The sequence below is a fragment of the Hyla sarda genome, chromosome 5, assembly GCF_029499605.1.
Source record: "Hyla sarda isolate aHylSar1 chromosome 5, aHylSar1.hap1, whole genome shotgun sequence".
Taxonomy (NCBI): domain Eukaryota; kingdom Metazoa; phylum Chordata; class Amphibia; order Anura; family Hylidae; genus Hyla; species Hyla sarda.
The window spans coordinates 135,842,164-135,860,564 of NC_079193.1; the positions used below are offsets into that span (position 1 = coordinate 135,842,164).

Below are 18,401 nucleotides of genomic sequence, written 5' to 3' on the forward strand. Positions count from 1 at the left end.
GGGGTATATCCGCACTCAGGAGAAATTGCGTTACAAATTTTGGGGCTCTATTTTTCCTCTTACCTCTAGTGAAAATAAAAAGTAAAGGGCAACACCAGCATGTTAGTGTAAAAAAAAATTTTTTTTTTCACTAACAGGCTGGTGTAGACCCCAACTTTTCCTTTTCATAAGGGGTAAAAGGAGAAAAAGCCCCCCAAAATTTGTAGTGTAATTTCTCCTGAGTACGGAGATACCCCATATGTGACCCTAAACTGTTTCCTTGAAATACGGGCTCTGAAGTGAGAGAGCGCCATGCGCATTTGAGGACTAAATTAGGGATTGCATAGGGGTGGACATCGGGGTATTCTACGCCAGTGATTCCCAAACAGGGTGCCTCCAGCTGTTGCTAAAGTCCCTGCATGCCTGGACAGTCAGTGGCTGTCCAGAAATGCTGGGAGTTGTTGTTTTGCAACAGCTGGAGGCTCTGTTTTGGAAACACTGCTGTAAAATAAGTTTCTAATTTTTATTTGGGGGGGGGCAGTGTAAGGGGGTGTATATGTAGTGTTTTACCCTTTATTATGTGTTAGTGTAGTGTTTTTAGGGTACATTCACACTGGCGGAGGTTTACAATGAGTTCCCTGCTAGGAGTTTGCGCTGCGGCGAAAAATTTGCCGCAGCTCATACTTAAAGCAGAAAACTTACTGTAAGCCTGCCCGTGTGAATGTACCCTGTACATTCACATTGGGGGGGGGGGGGGGGGGGGGGGGCAAACCTTCAACTGTTTCAAAACTACAACTCCCAGCATGTACTGACAGACCGTGCATGCTGGGAGTTGTACTTTTGCAACAGCTGGAGGCACACTGGTTGGAAAACCTTCAGTTAGGTTCTGTTATCTAACTCAATATTTTCCAACCAGTGTGCCTCCAGCTGTTGCAAAAGTACAACTCCCAGCATGTACTGATCACCGAAGGGCATGCTGGGAGGTGTAGTTATGCAACAGCTGGAGGGATCGCAACTACAACTCCCAGCATGCTGGGATTTGCAGTTTTGCATCATCTGGAGAGCTACAATATAGAGACCACTGCAAACTGTGGCCCTCCAGATGCTGCAAAACTACAAATCTCAGCATGCCCAGACAGCAAACAGTTGTGTGGTCATGCTAGGAGTTGTAGTTTTGCAAGATCTGGAGGGCTATAGTTCAGAGACTACCATATAGTGGTCTCAAACTGTAGCCCTCCAGCTGTTGCAAAACTACAACTCCCAGCATGCCCAAACAGCTGTCTGGGCATGCTGGGAGTTGTAGTTTTGCAACATCTGGAGTGCTACAGTATAGAGACCACTATATAGTGGTCTCGGACTGCAGCCCTCCAGATGTTGCTAGGCAACTTACTGGCTTCTGTCGGATCCAGGGAGCTTGCTGCACGACATCGCCGCCCGCCGATCTCCGACGCCGATCGTCGCCCGCAGCCTCCGCAGATCGGTAAGTGGACTCCGGCGCCGGTCCTTTCCGTTCTGCCCCGCCTATTGTGGGTTGGCAGAACGGGCAAAACGAAAGTTAAACCCCCCCGCCCCCGATCTGCTATTAGTGGTCGCGTCTAGACCACCAATAGCAGGGATAGGAGGGCAGGCACCCCTGCCACCTCCCTCCTATCTCTTCAGGGGGATTGTGGGTGTCTTAGACACCTGCGATCCCCCTTATATTCCGGGTCACCAGGTCACTATAGACCCGTAATGACCCGGAATCGCGCAAATCGCAAGTGTGAATTCACTTGCGATTTGCGCCAATCGCCGACATGGGGGGGTCTAATGACCCCCCTGGGCATTTGCGCGGGGTGCCTGCCGATAGATATCAGCAGTCACCCTGGTCCGGTCCCCGCCCGGCGGGGACCGAAATTCCCACGGGCGTACAGGTACGCCCTTGGTCCTTAAGTACCAGGGAGCAAAGGCGTACCTGTATGCCCTTGGTTCTTAAGGGGTTAATTCCCTTCTTGGTGGCCCCACACAGGAAACTCTATTTCCACCTAAAAACCCTGTGAAATGGCAGTGTTTGTAAGTGGAAATAGGGAGAGGTTCCTGTGTGGGGCTGCCCTTTTTAGGGTGAGTAACACTTGCCAAGAAGGGAATTAATAATGCGAGAGTAGGGACTTACAGGGGAAGTTTTTACCCCTACCGGTTACAATGGACCATATGTTGTTCCCTTCCACCTGTTAGAGGTTTTTGCATCACATCAATACTTGGTGATGTAGGTGGCACATGGTGTTTTTTGCACACCTTTCCTTTTGGTTGATTAAAAAAAAAATTTGGGTACTGTGATGACTCGCTCTTGCAAATAGGTGCGGTGGCAGTATAGAGGCAAGGAAACAGCATTTTCCAAATCAAAGTTCAGTGTTTTAATCATACACGGCAAACAGTCTTTAAACGTAGAACAAAGGAAAACGTAACAAATGTCCACCTGTAATCCTTAGGTGTTTGTTCATACCTGAGTTCACGCCATGAGGCATCAAACAAGTCTTTTCCAGGTCTCCAGCTAGGCTGTCCAGCAGCTTCCACTCTTGGAGCAACCACAGGGAAGAACTCCACACACAGCTTTCTCTGGCACTGTGTGCTGCAACTAGCAAAATCCCCCTCAGCTGGTGAGGCAGCCTAGCTTTAAGGCCAACAAAAGCCGGCATGGATTGTGGGGAATGACCCCCACCCTACACATTCCCAGTAAGAGCCGTCCCAGATTGGCCTTCCAGCCATACTACGGCCACAGTAACAGTCTGCACCGCCGCACTGACACTGGAAAATTACCGGCTCTTACCTCACCAAGGCCAGGAACCTTGGTGACACATATCGCCCATCAACCACCATACCTTTCACGTTCTCACAGTACATATATTTTATCCTAAGAAAAGTTAAGTTTTAGCTAATGCATATCCTCAACACTTACTTGTGGTCTGATGCTGAGGAATGTCTGTAATTGGGGAACAGCATCTTAACCAGGCTAGCGGTATTCCCGAGCGTGACTCGGGGTTAATTTTCGCTACCAGAAGCGGTAACCCCGAGTCACGCTCGGGGTAGATATCGGAGCTGGCAGCGGAGTCTCCTTACCTTCTCCTTGCGATCCAGCGATGTCCCCGCTGTGATTGCCGGTGAGAGCCCCGGCGGATGCCTCCGTCTGACTTCCTGGTTCCGTCTCTGGGCGGGTAATTCAAATGTTTCAAGCATAAAAGTGACACACACACACATAAAGTTAGGTGATACAGTGAAATCCTGTCAGATTACATTGTATCACCTCAGATTTGAAACAGTATCACCTCAGATCATCCTACACTGCCCTGCCTGCCCTTTTTGCTGTAATTTCTGCCAATAAAATTTTTTTTTTTACCATCGCATCAAAGCGTCACTTTAGCATCTCCAAAGCGGGTTTGGATCAGATGAGTGACAGCGGTAGCGACACAGAGCCCCTCGCAGAATTGAGCGCCAGCGATAGCGATTCGTGGCAAGATTCGACATCCGACTCTGACACCGACCAGAGAAGTGGCGACAGCGACGATTCTGCACCCGAGCTCAGTGATGTGTGCACTTGGTGCCCTATTGATTGCGGTATGGATGAGGTACCGCCGCCAAGATTTCCGTTTACTGGATCACCTGGGATGAAGGTAGACGTTGAGCACAATGATCCTTTGGCATACCTAAAATTATTTCTCACAGATGACGTCATTGAAAAGATTGTCACGGAGACAAATCGCTACAACGAGCAGCAATCCGCTACTCTGCATAGCAAGTTTTCCAGGAATAGAAAATGGGAACCGGTGACTAAAGAGGACATCTGGAAGTTTCTGGGGCTAATACTTCTTCAGGGGGTGGTGGGGAAACCCCTGCAGAAATGGTACTGGACTACCAATAAATTGCTGGCAACCCCATTTTTTGGCACCATCATGTCCGAGTACCGATTTTCCCTCATAATGAAGAATTTGCACTTCACCAACAATGAGGAATTTGATGAAGCCACACATCCAGTGCCAAAACTCAAGAAGATCTGGGAAGTATACCAAATGATCCTAAAAAATTTCCAGCAGGCCTATGTGCCAGATAGAGACATCAGCATTGATGAAAGTCTGATGGCTTACAAGGGACACCTCAGCTGGATTCAATACATCGCATCCAAGAGAGCACGGTTTGGAATAAAATCCTATATGCTCTGCGAGTCTGCCACTGGCTATATATGGAATTCCGTCATATACACCGGTAAAGGAACACAATTCAACCCCAGGTACAGCGGCTATGGGATGGCAACGTCATTAGTCCTTACACTGCTTGAGCCATTGCTGAATCAGGGGTATTGTGTGACAACGGACAACTTTTACACATCGCCTGAGCTGTACGAGTTTCTGCTAAAACACAAGACTGATGGATATGGAACCGTTAGGGCCAACCGACGTGACCTGCCATCTATGTTTGCCAAGAAAAAACTGAAAACAGGAGAAATAGTTGCCTGGCAGAAAGGAAAGATGATGGCAATGCGTTGGCGTGACAAAAAAGATGTGTGCCTAATGAGTACAGTGCATAACACCTCCACTGCCATGGTCCACACAAGAGGTGGGAAAGATGTCATGAAGCCACAAATTGTGATTGACTACAACAACACCATGGAAGGAGTCGATTGAGCCGATCAGGCGATGACATTTTATCCGGCTATGCGGAAACAACAAAAAAAATATTACAAAAAAATCTTCAGGCATCTCCTGGAACAATGCCTCTGGAATGCCTATATACTGCACAGAGGAAAGAGTGACAAGCCTCTTGTTCATTCTGACTTTATCTGGAAGGTGGCGGAGCGGATTTTTGTGAACTACCAAACGCCATCAGTGGCCGTGAACAGATCTGGACGTCGTGCTGTTGACGTTGTCAACCCAGAACGCCTGACTGGTCGTCACTTTATGGATTACATCCCGCCAACCGCAAAAAAGGCAGCACCTACAAGGATGTGCGTAGTTTGCTGCTCAAAGCGAGATGAAAATGGAAAAAAAATCCGAAAGGAAACCAGGTTCCATTGCCCTGATTGTGATGTCGGTCTATGTGCAGTCCCATGTTTCTAAATTTACCACACCCAGGATGTTTACTGAATTTTCTTTGTTTGACAAATTTCATTATTTATTACATTATTGAATAAAATTATATTATTTATTAGATTATAATTCATAATTTTATGTTTCGAACTTTATCACATCTGAGAGTACTTTTAGTCAGGTTCAAGTAAGTAATTACTGGCCTACAATACATAACACCAAATTTCCATGCAAAAAAAGGGTACCGCTTTTGGTACAAAATTCCTGACATAATCATACCGCCAGGGAGGTTAAATATGTTTTGCACTATCCATATTTGTGAAGTGTTGGTGTGGGACCATGGTCAATCTACTCTGTTGCATCAGGCATTGGTGGGTGGAAATCCTGGCTGATCCATGCCTGATTCCTCTTCACAAAGGTCAGTCTCTCTATATTTTTTGTGGACAAACGAGTTCTCATTGGGGTTCCTATGGCCCCCGCCGCACTAAACACCTGCTCTGACGGCACACTACTGGCCGGGCAGGACAGCTTTTCCAGGGAAAACTCTGCTAGTTGCAGCCACAAATAAAGTTTGGCTGCCCATAAGTCCAGCGGATCTTCAAGGTGTGTTGGCATGGTCATGTCAAGGTATGTCACCACCTGCTGGTTCAGGTCCTGCTCCAGATCTACCTGCTGCTGATCAGTTGCTTCACTATGCGGATAAAGAAGGCTACTCATCAGCGACTGTAGACTCTAGTTGCTGCTGATGGAGCTGGTACTGCTCCTGCCACCCCTCCCCAGAAGCCCTGGCAGTGGAAGGTGAGCACAGAGGGCCTCCCGAATCACACCTGCAAGAGGATGGAGGATGCCTCTGTAGTAGGTCAGTTTATCCTCACTCTTAGTGGGTGTAAAAAAAGGCCCCCATTTTGTGCTGGTAGCGAGGGTCCAATAAGGTGGAGAGCCAGAAGTCATCCCACTGCCGAATGGTGACAATTCGGTGGTCACTACTCAAGCAAGTGAGCATGCATCGTGCCATTTCTGCAAGTGCCATTTCTGCATGTCTCCAGTGCCCTGACCAGCCATCGTTTCCAACACATGTTGTAGTAAATGAAGCAGTGGAATGGCATAGTTCATCCCGTACTTCTGGCGACCGACTAACAATGTGGCTTCCTCAAAGGACCTGAACAAACGGTAGGTGTCACGTATGAGCTGCCACTGGTTGACATTGAAGTTACACTTTCAGATGGGGGGGGCACTTCAGGAACCGCTTGACAACCAGATTGAACACATGTGCCATGCAGGGCGCATGTCTCAGGCTTCCTTGTCGCAGAGCATACAAAATGTTCTTCCCGTTGTCGATCACCATGGTTCCCATTTCCAGTTTTCGTGGAGTAAGCCATGATTTGATTTCTTGATGAATGACTTTTAGAAGTGCCTCTCCTTGTTACTCTGCTTGCCAAGGCAAACCATGTGAATAACAGCGTGACACAGCCATGCCCTGCACACATGGTATGCTGGAGGGGCACTGAAACTTGTCCATGCAGTGGATGCTGAGGACACGGTGGAGGATGAGGAGGCGGAGTCGCACACTGTTACAGGGCCAACGGCCTGAAATCATGTAGAAGGAAGCGGCATGACCTGTCCAAGTTGCTGCTGTGGCTGTGCAGGAAACACATTTACCCAGTGGGCCGTAAAGGACATGTATTGTCCCTGACCATAGATACAGCTCCATACGTCGGCGCTGCCATGCACTTTGGTACACACCGACAGGCTAAAGGACTGGCTTACCTTCTGTTCCACAAAATTGTGCAGGGCTGGTACTGCCTTCTTTGCAAAGAAATGACAGCTTGGGACTCTCCACCTTGGCTAAGCACAAGCCATCAGTTCTCTGAAAGGTGCAGAGTCCACCACTTGAAAAGGAACGGACTGCAGCACCAGCAACTTGGACAGGAGCACATTCAGCTTCTGCGCTGTTGGATGAGTGGGCACATACTGTTGTCTCTTGGACATGGCTTCGCAGATGGATTGCTGGCAGAATGACTGACTCGGAGTAGGAGGAGCTAGAGCATCTGGAACGACAGAACATAGGTATGACACACAGCTCCCTTTGGCTGAAACAGGGAGTGGCGTGCCACTGGTGATGCAGTAGGCTGGACCACCACATCAGAGCCACGGTTCTCCCAGGCCGCTTTATGGTGACGCTGCATATGTTGACGCAGGGCCATGGTGCCAACATTGGGACCCTGACCAAGCTTCACCTTCTACCGACACATCTTGCATGTGGCCAGGTTAACATCCTCCGGATGCTTGATGAAAAACTGCCACACCACCGAGTTGCCGATTTTCCCACCAACAGTCCGCACTGATTGACGGCTACTGCCACCGACTCCATGAATCCCTGTTCCACTACCTCCCAGGAAGGTAGGCTGCCGCGAAGCAGGTGGTCTACCCCGGGCACGTTTGGCTCCAGTCTTTCCACTTCTGCCAACATGCTGACTGCCAACCATGCTACCACCTTGCTGGCTCAGCTGTTGCCTCATGGGCAACCTGCAGCTCTCTTCTCCTGATAATGATGAAGCCCCTTCTGCACTCAGCTCCCAAGTGCAATCGGCTTCCTCATCATCGAGTTGTGTCTGCATGTCACTGATGTCCTCCTCAGGTTCCTCAACAGTGTCTGCTTCAGGAGCCTGAACGCTCGCAACACCGCCTCCCACGCCGGGAGGAAGTGGAGGAGACATTCGCCACTTCCTCCGTTAGGCGGGCAAGTAGTGATCAGGCAGTAGCTGCTGACTGTCATCTAGATCATCCTCACTAAATAGTGGAGCTGAACCCACAGCATAAGATACTTCTATGGGGGAGGGAACAGCATAGGACAGAGGTAATGGGAGGACAAGGACTGCTCCCGGGCCATGCCAACTGAGGGTTGTGTCTGAGGAACCCACTGACTGTTGACTGGGGGTGTCAGATGTCAATTGTGATGAAGTGGATGACCGTATTAACCAATCGATGACGGCAGATGGGTTGCTGGTCGAGACACGACCACTAGCTGATAACGGGAGCTCAGGCTTCTCGCTGCGACTCCTGCTGCCACTAGCCCCTAGTCTGCCGCAACCTCTGCCTGATGAATTTAGGTATCTGCCACTCCTTTGTGCACGTCCTGGCACTTCTCTGCCCTACTGAAGAAGGGGTCGAATACTTTGTACAGAGCACCCCGAAACGTGTTTAGCCCAGTGCCAAAAGAATGCAGTGTGACAGTATTATGGACTTCAAGTCACCACTAGTCCGATACTCGTTCCAGCTATATCACATTCAGAGATCCATTACTGCCATTGGGATCCATGCAAGAACTGTGATTTACTTGTTGCCACTCGATTGACACACCGCTCCTGTGATTCTTCTGCCGATTCACCTGCCGCTCCTGTGACCCGCTGCTCCTGTGTTTCCACCGATTGTCTGCATCTCCCGTTGACTGCTGATGTCAGATGCCACCACCACGATTGAGCACCATCAGTCTGCCACTACAGACCCCTGCAGCAACTGCACAGCAACAATTGGGTCCAGCGCTGTCTGGACCAGCTGTACCCGGCGCTCGCAAGCACTCAGAGGTCAGCCTGCAATACCACTTAACAGCGAGAAGGAGATGGCACAGTGAAGTCGGTAATATCATTCATTCCTTATTTTTTCATCAGTGGCTAACTTGTATATTGGACATTCCACCTATCAATAAATTTTTTATTCTATTGCTGGACTATATGTCAGTTCAATACCGGACTATTACCAGGCAAAAGTACACACATTTGCATGTAAATTCCCCTCACAGGGCCCTTGTGGGAGGAATAATCACATAGATATAACATAAAACCTCATAAGGTTTACAAAAATAATAAAAATAACAACTGCCAAATAGTCCTGCAATGGGACTGATAATCCGTCAATGTTAGTTAAAGGGGTACTCCCGTGGAAAACTTTTTTTTTTAAAATCAACTGGTGCCAGAAATTTAAACAGATTTATAAATCACTTCTATTATTCTATTAAAAAATCTTAATCCTTTCAGTACTTTTTAGGGGCTGTAAACTAAAAAGAAAACCAAAAAAGAAATGCATTTCCTCTGATGTCATGACCACAGTGCTCTCTGCTGACCTCTGCTGTCCATTTTAGGAACTTTTCAGAGCAGCATATGTTTGCTATGGGGATTTTCTCCTGCTCTGGATAGTTCCTAAAATGGACAGCAGAGGTCAGCAGAGAGCACTGTGGTCATGACATCAAAGGAAATGCATTTCTTTTTTGGATTTCTCTTTAGTATACAGCCCCTAAAAAGTACTAGAAGGATTAAGATTTTTTTAATAGAAGTGATTTACAAATCTGTTTCACTTTCTGGCACCAGTTGATGTAAAAAAATAAAGTTTTCCACGGGAGTACCCCTTTAACTAACATTGACGGATTATCAGTCCCATTGCAGGACTATTTGGCAGTTGTTATTTTTATTATTTTTGTAAACCTTATGAGGTTTTATGTTATATCTATGTGATTATTCCTCCCACAAGGGCCCTGTGAGGGGAATTTATATGCAAAGGTGTGTACTTTTGCCTGGCCTTTCCCGGTATCTAGGCCCTTAAGACTTTAACAGGAACACAATGGTACACCACTTAGATGTATGTATGTGGTATGCACTTATGAGAGGAGGACAATATGCTCCAGTACGCTTAAAACAGTATTTGTCTACAACACCAGCAGGTGTGTACTTTTGGCTGGCCTTTCACAGTATCTAGGCTCTTAAGACTTTAACAGGAACAAAATGGTACACCACTTAAATGTATGTATGTGGTATGCACTTATGAGGGGAGGACAATGCGCTCCAGTACGCTTAAAACAGTATTTGTCTACAACACCAGCAGGTGTGTACTTTTGGCTGGCCTTTCACAGTATCTAGGCCCTTAAGACTTTAACAGGAACATAATGGTACACCACTTAGATGTACGCACAGGTTACACTTAATAGAGGACAATATGCTTTTAGTGCTCTCTCTCTGTAATAGAACGATTATGTGACTGGCCGCAAGATGGCTGCCGATTTATTATTGAGAATTATTGAGAATTATTATTGAGAATATCCATTTTCCTTACAAGTAGAGAGCTTCAAAGATAGAAAAATGCAAAATTTTCATGAAATTTTGGGATTTTTCACCAAAAAAGGATGCAAGTAACGCCGAAAATTTACCACCATAATAAAGTATAATATGTCACGAAAAAACAATCTCAGAATCAGAATATTCGGTAAAAGCGTTTTCGCGTTATTAATTCGTAAAGCGACGGTGGTCAGAATTGCGAAAAAGGGCTCAGTCCTTAAGGTGAAAAAGGGCTGCGTCCTTAATCCCTTAAGGACCAAGGGCGTACAGGTACGCCTTTGCTCCCTGGTACTTAAGGACCAAGGGCGTACCTGTACGCCCGTGGGAATTTCGGTCCCCGCCGCGGTGGGGAACGGACCGGGGTGACTGCTGATATCTATCAGCAGGCACCCCGCGCAAATGCTCAGGGGGGTCATCAGAGTGAATTCACACTTGCGATTTGCGCGTTTCGGGTCATTACGGGTCTATGGTGACCCGGTGACCCGGAATATAAGGGGGATCGCGGGTGTCTAAGACACCCACAATCCCCCTGAAGAGATAGGAGTGAGGTGGCAGGGGTGCAACCCCTCCTATCCCTGCTTTTGGTGGTCTAAACGCGACCACCAATAGCAGATCGGGGGCGGGTTAACTTTCGTTTTCCCCGTTCTGCCCACCCACAATAGGCGGGGCAGAAAGGGGAAATGACAGAGGACCGGCGCCGGAGTCCACTTACTGATCTGCGGAGGCTGCGGGCGACGATCGGCGTTGGAGATCGGCGGGCAGCGATGTCGTACAGCAAGCTCCCTGGATCCGACGGAAGCCGGTAAGTTGCCTAGCAACATCTGGAGGGCTGCAGTCCGAGACCACTATATAGTGGTCTCTATACTGTAGCACTCCAGATGTTGCAAAACTACAACTACCAGCATGCCAAGACAGCGGTTTGGGCATGCTGGGAGTTGTAGTTTGGCAACAGCTGGAGGGCTACAATTTGAGACCACTATATGGTAGTCTCTGAACTATAGCCCTCCAGATCTTGCAAAACTACAACTCCTTGCATGCCCACATAACTGTTTGCTCTCTGGGCATGCTGAGATTTGTAATTTTGCAGCATCTGGAGGGCCACAGTTTGCAGTGGTCTCTATACTGTAGCTCTCCAGATGATGCAAAACTGCAAATCCCAGCATGCTGGGAGTTGTAGTTGCGATCCCTCCAGCTGTTGCATAACTACATCTTTTGCAACAGCTGGAGGCACACTGGTTGGAAAATATTGAGTTAGATAACAGAACCTAACTGAAGGTTTTCCAACCAGTGTGCCTCCAGCTGTTGCAAAAGTACAACTCCCAGCATGCACGGTCTGTCAGTACATGCTGGGAGTTGTAGTTTTGAAACAGCTGGAGGTTTGCCCCTCCATGTGAACGTACAGGGTACATTCACACGGGCAGGCTTACAGTAAGTTTTCTGCTTTAAGTATGAGCTGCGGCAAATTTTTCGCCTCAGCGCAAACTCCTAGCAGGGAACTCACTGTAAACCTCCGCCAGTGTGAATGTACCCTAAAAACACTACACTACACTAACACATAATAAAGGGTAAAACACTACATATACACCCCCTTACACTGTCCCCCCCCCCCCAATAAAAATTAAAAACGTATTTTACAGCAGTGTTTCCAAAACGGAGCCTCCAGCTGTTGCAAAACAACAACTCCCACCATTTCTGGACAGCCACTGACTGTCCAGGCATGCTGGGAGTTTAGCAACAGGAAAGACAGCGGGAGCTTAGGGAGTTAAATGCATGGCTTAAGTCGTGGTGTGAGGGGGAAGGGTTTGGGTTTTTAGAGCACTGGGCTGACTTTTCATTGGGGTACAAACTCTATTCTACGGATAATTTGCACCTGAATGGAAGGGGGTCTGCTGTGCTGGGGGAGAGAATCCTGGAAGGGGTGGCTGAGTATTTAAACTAGGTGAGTGGGGGGAGGATAATAAAGCAAAGAAAGCAGACAGTGGGATGGATAGGTTAGAGAGGGGTCAGGACATAATGGCGGGTGGAGAGGAGTCCTGTGGGGGGAGGTTAAGAGCAGTGGATAAGGAGATTCATGCGTTACAAACCAGCTGTAAAAATAAATGTAGCCCGAAAAATTGTAATCCCAATAATTCAAAAAATTCCATTAGCCCCAATAACTCAATAACTACAATAAGCCCCATTAACTCAAAAAATACCGTTAGCCCCAATAACTTAAATAACAACATTAGACGCAATAACTCAAAAAATCCCATTAGCCCCAATAACTTAAATAATAACGTTAGACCCAATAACTCAAAAAATCCCATTAGCCCCAATAACTTAAATAGTACAATTAGCCCTTATAACTCAAAAAATGACATTAACCCCAATAACTCTGAAAATCCCATTAGTGAGACTATATGTGTAAAACTTAATGGAAATGTAAAGTGTATGTTCACAAATGCCAGAAGCCTAGCAAATAAAATTGGGGAGCTTGAGGCCTTGATACTGGAGGAACATATTGATATAGTTGGGGTCACTGAGACATGGCTGGACTCCTCGCATGACTGGGCCGTTAATCTGCAGGGGTTTACATTGTTTCGCAAGGATAGAATGAACAGAAAAGGTGGTGGAGTCTGTCTGTATGTAAGAAGTGGTATGAAAGTCAATGTGAACGATGCCATAGTGTGTGATGATTCTGAGGAGGTGGAATCACTGTGGGTAGAATTACAAAAGGGAAATACTGAAAAAATAATATTTGGTGTAATCTACAGACCCCCTAATATCACTGAAGAGATAGAAGGTCGGCTGTATAAACAAATAGAGAGGGCCGCCCGGGCAGGTACAGTGGTAATAATGGGAGATTTTAACTATCCAGATATAGATTGGGGCCGGGGGTTGGCTAAAACTACAAAGGGGAGAAAATTCCTAAATTTATTGCAGGATAATTTTATGGGCCAGTTTGTGGAGGACCCAACAAGAAGTGATGCCTTGTTGGATCTGATCATTTCCAACAACGCAGAGCTGGTTGGTAATGTAACTGTGAGGGAAAACCTTGGTAATAGCGACCACAATATAGTTACTTTTGACTTAAAATGTAGAAAACAAAGACAGACGGGGAAAGCAAAAACATATAACTTTAAAAAGGCAAACTTCCCTGGGTTGAGGGCTGCACTACAGGACATAGACTGGGGGGAGGTGTTCTCAAATACTGATACAGAAGGTAAATGGGACATCTTTAAATCAACTCTAAATAACTATACAGCTAAATATATAACAAAGGGGAACAAATATAAACGATTAAAACTAAATCCTACATGGCTGACAAATGAGGTTAAAAGAGCAATAAACAACAAAAAAATAGCCTTCAAAAAATACAAATCTGATGGGTCAGCTATAACATTTAAACAGTACAAGGAGCTTAATAAAATCTGTAAAAATGTAATAAAAACAGCAAAAATTCAAAATGAGAGACAGGTGGCCGAAGAAAGCAAAACTAATCCTAAATATTTTTTTAGATATATAAATACAAAAAAACCAAGGACAGAGCATGTAGGACCCCTTAATAATGATAATGGGGAGGTTGTCACGGGCGATCAAGAGAAGGCGGAGCTACTGAATGGGTTCTTTAGTTCTGTATATACTATGGAAGAAGGAGCTGACATTGGCCAGGTCAGTGCTGGTAACACATCATATAATGTATTGAACTGGCTTAATGTAGAGATGGTACAAGGTAAGTTAAGTAAAGTAAATGTAAGCAAATCTCCAGGGCCGGATGGACTACACCCAAGAGTTCTTAGAGAGGTAAGTTCAGTAATATCTGTACCCTTGTTCATGATATTTAGAGATTCTCTGGTGTCTGGTATTGTGCCAAGGGACTGGCGCAAGGCTAATGTGGTACCAATCTTCAAGAAGGGCTCTAGGTCTTCGCCAGGCAATTATAGACCGGTAAGTCTAACGTGCATTGTGGGTAAATTGTTTGAAGGACTTATAAGGGATTACATACAGGAATACATAGGGGATAATAGTATTATAAGTGATAGCCAGCATGGGTTTACTAAGGATAGAAGTTGTCAAACCAATCTAATTTGCTTTTATGAAGAGGTGAGTAGAAGCCTTGACAGAGGAATGGCTGTGGATATAGTGTTTCTGGATTTTGCCAAAGCGTTTGATACTGTCCCTCACAGACATCTGACAGGTAAGTTAAGGTCCTTGGGCTTGGAAACTTTAGTTTGTAACTGGATTGAACACTGGCTCATGGATCGTACCCAGAGAGTGGTGGTAAATGATTCGTACTCTGATTGGTCCCCGGTTATTAGTGGTGTACCCCAAGGTTCAGTACTGGGCCCGCTGCTGTTTAATTTATTTATCAATGATATAGAGGATGGTATTAACAGCTCTGTTTCTATCTTTGCAGATGACACCAAGCTTTGTAGCACGGTACAGTCTATAGAGGATGTGCATAAGTTACAAGATGACTTGGATAGACTAAGTGTCTGGGCATCCACTTGGCAAATGAGGTTCAATGTGGATAAATGTAAAGTTATGCATCTGGGTACTAATAACCTGCATGTGTCGTATGTCTTAGGGGGGATTAAACTGGCAGAGTCACTGGTAGAGAAGGATCTGGGTGTACTTGTAGATCACAGACTACAAAATAGCATGCAATGTCAGGCTGCTGCTTCCAAAGCCAGCAGGATATTGTCATGTATCAAAAGAGGCATGGACTCAAGGGACAGGGACATAATACTCCCCCTTTATAAAGCATTGGTACGGCCTCACCTGGAATATGCTGTTCAGTTTTGGTCGCCTGTTCATAAAAGGGACACTGCGGAGTTGGAAAGGGTGCAGAGACGCGCGACTAAACTAATATGGGGCATAGAACATCTTAGCTATGAGGAGCGATTAAAGGAGTTACAATTGTTTAGTCTTGAGAAGAGACGTTTAAGGGGGGATATGATAAACGTATATAAGTATATTAATGGCCCATACAAAAAATATGGAGAAAAACTGTTCCAGGTTAAACCCCCCCAAAGGACGAGGGGGCACTCCCTCCGTCTGGAGAAGAAAAGGTTTAGTCTAAAGGGGCGGCACGCCTTCTTTACCGTGAGGACTGTGAATTTATGGAACGGTCTACCTCAGGAACTGGTCACAGCAGGAACAATTAACAGCTTTAAAACAGGGTTAGATACATTCCTGGAACAAAATAACATTAAAGCTTATGCAGAATTATAAAACTACATCCCTTTCCCTTATCCCCTTACATCCTTCCCTTCAATCCCCTGGTTGGACTTGATGGACGTATGTCTTTTTTCAACCATACTAACTATGTAACTATGTAACTATGTAACAGCTGGAGGCACCCTGTTTGGGAATCACTGGCGTAGAATACCCCGATGTCCACCCCTATGCAATCCCTAATGTAATCCTCAAATGCGCATGGCGCTCTTTCACTTCGGAGCGCTGTCGTATTTCAAGGAAACAGGTTAGGGCCACATATGGGGTATCTCCGTACTCGGGAGAAATTACACTACAAATTTTGGGGGGCTTTTTCTCCTTTTACCCCTTATGAAAAAGAAAAGTTGGGGTCTACACCAGACTGTTGAAAATAATGTTTTACACTAACATGCTGGTGTTGCCCTTTACTTTTTATTTTCACAAGAGGTAAAAGGAAAAAAAGACCCCCAAAATTTGTAATGCAATTTCTCCTGAGTACGGAAATACCCCATATGTGGGCGTAAAATGCTCTACGGACGTACAACAAGGCTCAGGAGTGAGAGCGCACTATGTACATTTGAAGCCTAAATTGATGATTTGCGCAGGGGTGGCTAATTTTACAGCGGTTCTGACATAAACGCAAAAAAATTAATACCAACATGTGAAAATGAAAAAAATTATTTTTTTTCACTAAAATGCTGGTGTTACCCTAAATTTTTCATTTTCACAAGGGAAAATAGGAAAAAATCCCCCCAAAATTTGTAACCCCATTTCTTCTGAGTAAGAAAATACCCCAAATGTGGATGTAAAGAGCTCGGCGGGCGAACTACAATGCTCAGAACAGAAGGAGCGCCATTGGGATTTTGAAGAGAAAATGTGTCCGGAATTGAAGGCCACGTGTGTTTACAAAGCCCCCATAGTGCCAGAACAATGGACCCCCCCACATGTGACCCCATTTTGGAAACTACACCCCTCACGTAAAGTAATAAGGGGTACAGTGAGCATTTACGCCCCACAGGTGTCTGACAGATTTTTGGAACAGTGGTCCGTGAAAATGAAAAATTTAATTTTTCATTTCTTAGCCCACTGTTCCAAAGATCTGTCAAATGCCAGTGGGGTGTAAATACTCACTGCACCCCTTATTAAATTCTGTGAGGGGTGCAGTTTCCAAAATGGGGTCACATGTGGGGGGGTCCACTGTTCTGGCACCACGGGGGGCTTTGTAAACGCACATAGCCCCTGACTACCATTCCAAACAAATTAACTCTTCAAAAGCTCAACGGCGCTCCTCCTCTTCTGAGCATTGTAGTTCGACCGCAGGGCACTGTGGGGTATTAAGGCTCACTTTATTCCTTTTTACGTTCCTCAAGGGGTCTAGTTTCCAAAATGGTATGCCATGTGTTTTTTTTTTGCTGTTCTGGCACCATAGGGGCTTCCTAAATGCGACATGCCCCCCGACCAAAATTTGCTCTCAAAAAGCCAAATATGACTCCTTCTCTTCTGGGCATTGTAGTTCGCCTGTAGTGCACTTCAGGTCAATTTAAAACAGGGTTAGATACATTCCTGGAACAAAATAACATTAATGCTTATGCAGAAATATAAAATCCCATCCCTTCCCCTAATATCCCACCACACCCCTACCCTTCAATTTCCTGGTTGAACTTGATGGACGTATGTCTTTTTTCGACCGTACTAACTATGCAACTATGCAACTTTGTCAGCTCTTTGATCACTAAAGGCACAGGTGCTGCCAGTGTTCCACGCTGGGACGCATCTGGTTGAGCTCAGGACATTTCCTCAAGATGCATGATGGAGGTTTGGGACATAGTATCCTTGTGGACACCTTCAGTACTGAAAGTGCAAGCGTGGACTTAGTACCACTTAGTACAGGTATGTATCTATTAGAGGGAAGGGTCTTATTTTTCTGGTCATTCCTGGCTCCTTTACTCACTTCATCACATTTTATTTTGAGGTCTCCTGGGGAATACCGATTTTAGAGCATCACCTACAAAACACAATATATCTTTTTTCATTGGGTCATTTTTTGGACTAAGTGAATCTATACTATACTAAATTAGTCCGCTCACAGAAATATTTTTGTTCTATATACATCATATTGTAGGGGTTACCACACCTACTGAGTTTCCTATTGTCCCTGAGGAGCTGACTGGTTTTTGTACAGTACAGCGGAACATATGGTTAAGTATGGTTATTAAATCATATCATACCATGATGTATACCGTCACTAGAACCAATGTCTAGTTAGGAGGCTCCAGTGCAGGCTTCTGCCACAGGACAGGAGTCCTGCTTTCCTAGGTGGGCTGATAAGGGACAGACAAGGAAAGATAGGATCCCCACCAGGAGGGTGTTATCACTACACTGGTACCCAGCTTGTAATCTTTTATTTAACGATTGTTCATGTCCTATATATACATACTTGTATATGTTTATTGCGCCACTGTCCTGTTGGTCGTGTGATCTCAATAAAAGGACCTTATTAGAAAGGTGTTTTTTTTCTTGAATTTTTTTCAAAAATAGACACAGATTCACATAGCACAGGTAACAGAGTGACGCGTTTCATCTGACGGATCAGTCTTCGTCTTTGTCTTCTCCCCAAATGTATTATTTTACACTTGGGCATATTGAACTACAGTTTGTATTGATTTGCCAATATCCTAGTAAAGCTTAATCCATGTTAGAGAAACTTCTAACAAAATCAACCTTATTACACATTTTGTATCATTAGCAAAAAAGGCAACCGTTACGTATCAAACATTCTCTTTTGTCAGTTCAATATTTAAAAAAATCAAGATTCCGAACATAAAAAAACAATGGAAAAAACCCCAAGCAAACTATACTAAGTCCCCTGCTGCAAATCTCTTTATTCTGCTTTCGGGCACCTGCCGCTCATCTCTTTTGCCTGCTTCCAAGATGAGCACTCAGTGCAAGATCTGCCCCCTCAGCCATTTTCTGGGTCAGTGATGTTCCCTTTTGGGAACCTTGTATTTTACTACAGGAACATTGTTGTGTGTATATTGATATGGACAAAAGTGCACACTTTATGGAA

General features: G+C 45.5%; 2 protein-coding genes across 7 annotated transcripts in view; one reads left to right on the forward strand and one right to left on the reverse strand.

Annotated features, from left to right (window-relative positions):
* Nucleotides 1-18,401, reverse strand: part of COBL (cordon-bleu WH2 repeat protein) — a 612,569-nt gene that overhangs the window by 14,256 nt on the left and 579,912 nt on the right. The window lies entirely within an intron of this gene.
* On the forward strand, nucleotides 3,399-4,631 carry LOC130274536 (piggyBac transposable element-derived protein 4-like). Its single transcript, XM_056522976.1, has one exon. It carries the CDS (start codon nucleotides 3,399-3,401, stop codon nucleotides 4,629-4,631), a length of 1,233 nt encoding a protein of 410 aa, XP_056378951.1.

What these genes read in the sequence shown, in the direction of transcription:
- LOC130274536 (XM_056522976.1), top strand. Translation starts at nt 3,399, where the DNA reads ATGAGTGACAGCGGTAGCGACACAGAGCCCCTCGCAGAATTGAGCGCC.